Source organism: Engraulis encrasicolus, chromosome 13 (assembly GCF_034702125.1).
Source record: "Engraulis encrasicolus isolate BLACKSEA-1 chromosome 13, IST_EnEncr_1.0, whole genome shotgun sequence".
NCBI classification, from domain to species: Eukaryota; Metazoa; Chordata; class Actinopteri; order Clupeiformes; family Engraulidae; genus Engraulis; species Engraulis encrasicolus.
The window spans coordinates 27,128,211-27,136,963 of record NC_085869.1 but is presented as its reverse complement, the minus strand read 5'-3'; the positions used below and the strand labels follow the sequence as shown (position 1 = coordinate 27,136,963).

The 8,753-nt window shown below is 42.1% G+C and overlaps 1 protein-coding gene across 3 annotated transcripts in view; it reads right to left on the bottom strand.

Moving 5' to 3' along the window:
• Nucleotides 1–2,638: 2,638 nt before the first annotated feature.
• fastkd1 (FAST kinase domains 1) overlaps nt 2,639–8,753 on the bottom strand; it is a 19,767-nt gene continuing 13,652 nt past the window's right edge. For all 3 annotated transcript variants that reach the window (XM_063213579.1, XM_063213580.1, XM_063213578.1), the window contains exons 14-18: nt 6,888–7,019; nt 4,309–4,422; nt 3,771–3,918; nt 3,374–3,488; nt 2,639–3,066 (exon numbers count right to left, since the gene is read on the bottom strand). In XM_063213579.1, the coding sequence (XP_063069649.1) occupies nt 2,974–3,066; nt 3,374–3,488; nt 3,771–3,918; nt 4,309–4,422; nt 6,888–7,019 (602 nt within the window). In that variant the 3' untranslated portion in view covers nt 2,639–2,973. The remainder of the gene's footprint in view (nt 3,067–3,373; nt 3,489–3,770; nt 3,919–4,308; nt 4,423–6,887; nt 7,020–8,753) is intronic.

Sequence of the window (8,753 nt, the reverse complement as noted above, 5' to 3'; positions counted from 1 at the left end):
GTAATGTGTCAAGGTGCCCAAACTGCAATCCCGCTCAGTTGCAGCAGGGGGGGGTATTAGTCTATTTTACTTTTTAATACTAAAGGGGGGCATTGGCAGGCGTATGATGTCAAGGTCAAGAGGGTGAACCACTGATCTAGTGTACAGAAAGACCATAGGAGGTCCATTGCCACAATCACTAGCATAACACCACCACAAGAGGGCACTATACCACAAGGCTTGTAATCTACAGCTCTGTGGCCAAAAGTCTTGGGTCCTTTCCAATATTCAGCTCCCGTCCTCAACCTCTGCTTGTGGCCTCTCGCTTTGCTGGCACCCCGCCTCCATGGAGGATACAATAAAGTTTCTCCACTGTCAGACTACTCAAAACTTTTGGGGCACTATTCCCCATCCTACATCCAGATTGCAAATAGGAAAATGACATTAAGAATTGCGATTTTGGGAGATAATAAACTACTGTCGTCAATCACGTCTTGCGACATCATCACAAGGCCACAAGCACAAGGGGGAGGATGAGAGTTGGAGATAATTGGACAGAACCTCTTCTGTATGTTAGAACATCTCTGCCTGGGTCTTTCCACAAATTCTACATCTGGGGCTTATACTACAAAGTTGGTTCAGGATAAGTTAAGGTTAAGTTAAGAGGTAAATCATCTAATACAAGAGCTTTTCTTAAGAAAATGAGGACTCCAGGCTCTTCTATTAGATTATTTACTCCTTAACTAAACCTTAACTTATCCTGAACCAGCTTTATAGTATAGGCCACTGATGTCACAAAAACCTGTCCACACCTGTTCTAACCTTTCTTATTTATCGTTTCCTACACTTTGTGACTGTACTGCTTTCATTCACTTTAGATTGGTCTTTGCACACCGATATTCCATTATATTCCCTTTTGTATTTAAATAATGAAAAGTGTTTGTGCATGCTCATTGTGGGGTTGGTGTGTTTCCACACTCTGCTTTGGTGAAACTAGCTGATAATGCATATCACATGTGTGCAAACTGAAGCCAGCCAGTGTTGACTATGGAGGAGTGCTATTCTCTACATAAACCAGCCATGGAAGTCTGACACTGACTGGCTGATGGCTTACTGTTGAAACTCTACTTTTCACTTTACCTTCACGTAGAACGTGTTTTTAAAAAAACACTTTTTGTAAAATAAAGTTGAAATGACCAAGCCCTTTTCCTCATGTGTGCATCTATGCATTCAGCAGATACAGTGTTTAACTTGTCTCTGGACTTGTTGGGTTGGGACTAGGGTTGTCAACTCCCTGTGGAAAAAAAAGTACGGTAACACTTCCAAATAAGGGGCCATAATTAACAGTAAAGTAGCTATAACCTAATACTTAAGTAAGGGTTAATAATCATTACTTAACGCCATATTAGACACATATTAATTGTTATTAATGCATATGTTGAGCATTAGTAAGCAGTTACTTAACTATTAGATAACAATAGCATATTATTATTTAACTAATAGATAAGTAAGGGCACAGTTAATAGTTAAGTAGCTATCAGGTCATACTTAACTAAGGACCAAAATTAATACTTACTTAATAAAAAAGTAAGGCATAACTAATGGATAAATAATACATAAATATTGGGAGTTGGGACCCTTATAATAGAGTTGGCTGTGGATAACTAATGGTTAATTAATGGATAGATATTGGTGTTTGGGACCCTTATATTAGAGTTGGCTGTGGATAACTAATGGTTAATTAATCCATAGATATTGGTTTTTGGGACCCTTATAATAGAGTTGGCTGCGCATACCTAACAGTTAAGTAATTAGTCTACTGTGACGTCTAGCGTTCACTCGTTCAAATCACTGTAATAATGGCAACAGGATTGGACGTACACTTCTCAATGATGGTGGGGTGATGGGATGTAATTTGTTCATATACCACTTATTAGTTTTAATGGTAAAAACCCTACAATAAATGCAGAACATTATGAAGAGTAATAGTTTTGAAGCGAAACTAAACCATTCCTTTGTGATAATTAAGTTAATGTCTGAAAATATTAGCTCCAAGAAGTGCAGTGCATGATGGGTACTCAATCTACAGACAATATTTCGGTATTATTTATTCATTAGTTATGCCTTACTTTTGTATTAAGTAAGTGTTAATTTTGGTCCTTAGTTAAGTATGACCTAATAGCTACTTAACTATTAATGTACCCTTACTTATCTATTAGTTAAATATTTTTTGTGCTATGAACTTGTAACACAAGGTAATAGTTATCTAATAGTTAAGTAACTGCTTGCTAATGTTTGACATATGCATTAATAACAATTAATATGTGTCTATTGTGGCGTTAAGTAATGATTATTAACCCTTACTAAAGTATTAGGTTATAGCTACTTTGCTGTTAATTATGGCCCCTTATTTGGAAGTGTTACCAAAAGTACATCTAATTCATGGAGGGGGGAGGTCCTCCCCCAGAATATTTTGTATTTCTTAGATGCAATTTTCTGCATTTTAGACAAATTGCATCCTGTTGGAACCCAATGCAGAACCATACTTTTGTTTCTACATACGGGACGATTCCGTATTTCAAGGGACAGTTGGAAACCCTAGATGGGACTCAGAGACACTTCTGCAAAACACACTCCATTGGCAATCATGAACTTCGTACAAAAGACCACAAAATGATTTATTAGACATTCAGTAGCAATGGTATTCCAACGATCAAACACATGATATACTGTATTTCCCAAGGCATCCATCTTCTTTTTTTGTCGTTTGGTAAGTAACACTTCTGCATTGTTCATTTAGTCCACAGTGCATTTCAACAGCCACTGCAGGTACAGTAGCTCTCCCTTGTACTGTATGTAGTCCCGATGTTTATCTCATCGGCAAACCATGTCCAAACATTCATGGAACGCTTTGGCAACATAATGTAGAATGTGACCTTTTACAAAAATATATTAAGATGCACATAAGTAGGTATAATAGTCTCTTTGTATTCGTCATGGTGGTGCTTGGAATATCCTCTTCTTGAGGTACTGCTTCCAGGCGTCTGGGGTGGACAGCTCCATAGAGTTCCACTCGAAATGAGGAATCTGAATTGACAGTGAGGGTGCAGATGGATATAAAAAGAGATAACGTCAGAGAGATTTAACATCTTATTTACCAGCCATCAGCACAAGTGACTTGCTTTAGAAATAACAATTTAAGGGGGCACTGTGCCGCAGCTCGCTAAGCCCCCCACATATAGGGTTCAATTCCCGAACTGGATCATTTCGGGATCCTTCCCTGTCTCTCTTCCACTCATTTCCATTCCCACTCTTCACTGTCCTGTGAAAATAAAGTTGAAAATCCCCCCAAATATGTATATGTATGAAAAAAATAAACATGACGACCACTCACCTGGATGACACGGTATCCAAGAATCTCCAAGTGCCGTCTCCGCATCAGGATCTCTCCTTTCGGCAGCCGTGAGTTTCTGCAGAATGACTTTGGTCCCAGGAAGTCCACGGCAATCCTTTCCAAACAAAGAAATAAAGACGGCAAACAATGTCATGGTTACGCCCCTTGGTGACATCATAGGTCGTGATCCTACTGCTCCAGCCTATGGTCTTCTTCAAAAGAAGAGCACTTCAAGTTGTTGACAGTAAAAAAAATTGTATTAAATATCTGAAGAGAGCTGCATCATAAATACAGGGGCTTGTATGTGTATGAACGAGATAGATTAATAGAGATACCTCTATGTTATCGGGTACCTCTATTACATAATATACTGAATAGGGCTGTGATATCCATGTACCTCTGAGCGCCGGGGGGTAGTTCTGCTAGTCTCTCCTGCTCGGGCGTCTGTGTTTCCCACTGCACCTTGCCGTTCTCCCGGATGTGCAGGTGGGTGGGGGCTGTATAGGGCACCGCCTGGCCCTGGCGGTCCAACACACACTCAAAGTCTGCGGAGGGAGGGAGAGACACACACACACACACGCACGCACGAACACAGACTTCTCAGTGATCAACATCAATCAAACACCCTGCAAACCATTAAAATGCTCATTTAACTGTAGCCCATGAGTGATAGAAGATTTGTTAGATGTGTCTTGTGGATATAGGAATGAGACGGTGCACTGAAGCAGGCAGTGCCACATACATACACTCTTGAGTGTGGTAAAGAGACGCACGCACACACGCACGCACGCTCTCCCTTACCAATGGTGTAGTAGTAGGGTGTCATGAGGGAGACGCAAGCTCACATGCACACACTCTCCTCCTTACCGACGGTGTAGTAGTATGGCGTTGTGACAGAGACACGAGCTCACATGCACACACACACACTTCCTTACCGACGGTGTAGTAGTATGGCGTTGTGACGGAGACGCGAGCGCAGTTGATTCCCCCCAGCACCTCTCCCAGCATCTTGTGGATCTGCTGCTGCACAGGAGTCACTGAACCATTACCTGGACATCACATACACATACACACACGCACATGCACACACACAAGACAGTGAGAGAATAATTGAAAAACAGAGTAACATATCACCGTTATCTTGGTCATACCCCCTCACACACGCGCGCGCACACACACACACACACACACACACACACACACACACACACACACACACACACACACACACACACACACACACACACACACACACACACACACACACACACACACACACACACACACACAGTATTCACTGTGGCAAATGCAAGACAGACAGAGATGAGAAAAGACATTCACCAAAAAGCGTTCACACACACATGACACGACAATGAGAGATGTATAGGTATGGTGAGAGGGAGAGAGAGAGAGAGAGAGAGGGAGAGAGGGAGAGAGGAAAGTAAATCGGCGAATTCACATGAAGAAATGGAGTGTGTTAACCTGAGAAATCCCATGCTGCTTTGCACAATTGTTCAAATCTGAATCTGACGGCATTATATTACATTACATTATTACATTTCACTTAGCTGACGCTTTCATTTGTTCAAAGCGACTTACAACTATTACTTTTCAGGGTATTGGATACAGTCCCTGGAGCAATGTGGGGTTAGGTGCCTTGCTCAAGGGCACTTCAGCCATGGATGGAGATGTAAGGAGAGGTCAAGGGGGGATTTGAACCAGCAACCCCTAGATTGAAAGACCAAGTCTCTAACCACTAGGCCACGGCATGGATTCGATCCCTCAGCGAGGGTTCCTGATCGTGGTCTCCAATCAGAGAGCGGGGAGGCGTGGAAAGGCGATGACTGCAGTTTGTTTGAATAGATACAACTAACACGATTGGCTATGGGCTAGTATATATATGCCAAATGACACATTCTTAATTAATGGCCAATAAACGCCCATGGGCAATCGTAAACCACACCTTTCCTACGAGAAATTGCATACGAGGTAGTCTCCAGACTGTCTCACTTGTGAAATTGTCTGGTGTTAACCAGGCAAGGAGTGTGTGTGTGTGTGTGTGTGTGTGTGTGTGTGTGTGTGTGTGTGTGTGTGTGTGTGTGTGCACGTGTGTGCTTGTGCTTGTCTATCTGGCGTGGGAAAGTAAACACCTGAGAGATCATTATTGTCTGCTGCAGGTATATCTCCAGACTGACTGCCTTGACCCCTGACTCCTGACCTATGACCCCTGGACAACAGCATTACTGCAGGGGTCACTGGTTACTTGGGCTGACATTATTACACAACAGGCCTGCGTCTGAAGGTTCATTTCTAGGGATGCACCGATACCACTTTTTTGAAAACCGATACAAGTACGAGTACATTAATGTGTGTACTTGCCAATACCGAGTACCGATACCTTTTACCACCAAAATACAATGAAAATATATGCATGGCCTTGTTTTTTTCCAACTGTGATATTTTTATTGTCCATTTCCATGTAGATTTAAATGTTAGTAAATGTATGAGGTGGCAATTTTTTCCATGCTGCTTTTAAGTCCACAGAATGTGACAAGATTTTTGCATTGTTTTGTGTAATAGCAGTATCGTTCCTGATATTGGCAAGTGCTTGACGAGTACGAGTGCGAGTATAATGAGCGGTATCGGGTACCAGTATCGGTATCGGTGCATCCCTATTCATTTCCATATCTAATCTCTCTAAGTCGCCTTGTGCTTGTGGCCTCGTGATGCGAGGCAAGACGTCATTGACGATAGAAATTGTATTCAATATCTGCAGCCCAATTTAAAGGTCATTTTCTCCTTTTGCAATTGGGATGTTGAATGGGGGAAAAGTCCCCCCAAAAGGAGACACTTGAATATTTTCTCCATGGAGTAGGTGTGTCAGTGAAGCACAAAGCCACAAGTACAAGGTGAGGATGGGAAGTTAGATAACAATATGGAGCCAGAGTGTACCACATACCCCTTATCTCTTTGAGAAACCCTGTGGAATACATGGGTCCTATGCTGCGCACAACTCAACCTCTGGTTGTTGGAAACAATAAATCAATAAATTAGCTCACGTGGTTGGCTGCCAGTGTCTTGCCCCTCCTCATAACATTGTGTTGATGAACACTGAGAACTCATGCATGACCTGACAATCCTAAGTCAAACTGTGCCCAGTTTCAGTTCTTACTTCTTACAGACAGACAGACAGACAGACAGACAGACACGCACGCGCACACGCACACGTTAAGCCATCCTGAGGTATGCACCATTCACTTTTTTATTATATACGGTACTGTATGCATTTGAAATGAGTTTTATGTATTGTTAAAACCATTCTAGTTATTACTGTAAGAGTCAATGTTTTGTGTTGCGGTGCTGTCTGCAGAAACGGTCATGGAAGATGACACAAGCACATAGAAGATGACACAAGTACGTGGAAGATGACACAAGTACGTGTGTGTGTGTGTGTGTGTGTGTGTGTGTGTGTGTGTGTGTGTGTGTGTGTGTGTGTGTGTGTGTGTCTCCCCACCTCTCCTCTGGTGCTGTCTGCAGAAGCGGTCGTGGAACCAGGGCACCTGATACTCTGGGCACTCGAGACACACGGCCCTGTTCAACTCCATCAGACGCAGACGGATACGCATGTTCAGGGCATCCGGAAGAGCTGTGGCAAACACAATAAAATGTATTATTATTTTTTCAAAGGAGTCATTGTACTGTATCACTGTACTACTGTACTGCGTCTGCCAAATGTATTATGTCTCCTTCAGGGATTTCTCTTTCGTACACAAAGAAATAGACTAGTCACTGGTCAGACTCTGAGTTTGACACCACACACACAGGCACGCACGACCTTAACACACACACTCACACACGACCTCAACGCACACTCGCACGCACAACACACACACACATGCACACTAGGGGTGGTACGGTTCACAAATGTCACGGTTCGGTCCATATCACGGTTTCAAGGTCACGGTTTTCGGTTTTGTACGGTTCTCTGTTTTTTTGTTTGTTTTTTTTTTTTAAATAAAATGTATTATGCACTGGAAATGTATAATATAAAAATTAGAATGAAAATGTAAGCTTATCATGGGTATGATGAATTTGACTTCATTTAACCCAACTGAAAGAGGAAAGATATCAATGATCTTAACATGCTTCCATTTATTTCACAAAAAGGGAGAACTAAGTCCTAACTTTTAAGTTGACACATATTCAAATATTACATGCTATAACACATTTGACGTGTAAAAATAAAACAGCTACACTCCTGTAGGCAATGGGACCATTAGGTCAGTGCAGTATGACTATTTTGGTTAATGACACACTGAGAACGAATTGGACTTTTATTTTGATACCGCTTTCTGCGAGTTTTGCGCTTATGAATCAGTTGCTTCCTATCATGAAACTGCCGGCCGTGAGAAGCATAGAAGTAAAATCAGAAGTCAAATTCAATTTTAAGTGAACAAGTGATAGGGTTATGTTTTGTTAAAATGTGAAAGTTAAGGTAGCAAATAATTTTAAAAGATCGTTTTTTTTAAGAAGTGTATGCACAAGAATGTTTCACAAAACTCCTGTGAAGCTGAGCCTTTTAAAACAGTCAAATTTTATTTTGGTCATAGTTTTAAACATCAATGTTAACTAGGCAACAGCACAAAGTCCCCTTCCGTCCATCAGAGTTTAACTGGCTACATATAATTAGGCCTACAGTTAAGGACAGCGCAGTTGAATCTGATGGATATGTTCAATTATCTTGCATTTTGCCGTCCGGAATCCCCATTCAATGCCACGTGGATATAGCCTACACTAGGCTACTGTAACGTAAGTCATAGTCTACTTTGTTCTGCTAATCTGTCATTTTTTGTAAATTCATGTTCATTTAATTTAAATTGGTCAGCATAAAGGCTGGGAACAGTCACTTGCGCTAACGTGGAGAGAGAGGGGGGAGAGGGTGACGCTGCTGACCGACCTGCACTTGCTTGTAGGCTACTGTAGCCTAGTCTGCTGGCGCATGCTGTTACATTATGCCTTTCAGTTGGCTGATAGAAATCAGTCTTTCCACACTCAATATCCTATGTGTTTTATGCTTGTAAAAGTAGTAGGATTTTAATAGCGTCGCCCGCCGGTGGTCACTCTATTTATTTTTTTTTGAAACCGTGGGCACCGTGCGGTTGCCCACTACCCCGTTCCGTGACATGCAAACCGTACGGTTTCGGTTTGCAACGCAAACCGTGCCATGCCTAACACACACACACACACACACACACACACACACACACACACACACACACACACACACACACACACACACACACACACACACACACACACACACACACACACACACACACACACACACACACGCATGCACCCACACGCATTCACCCACACG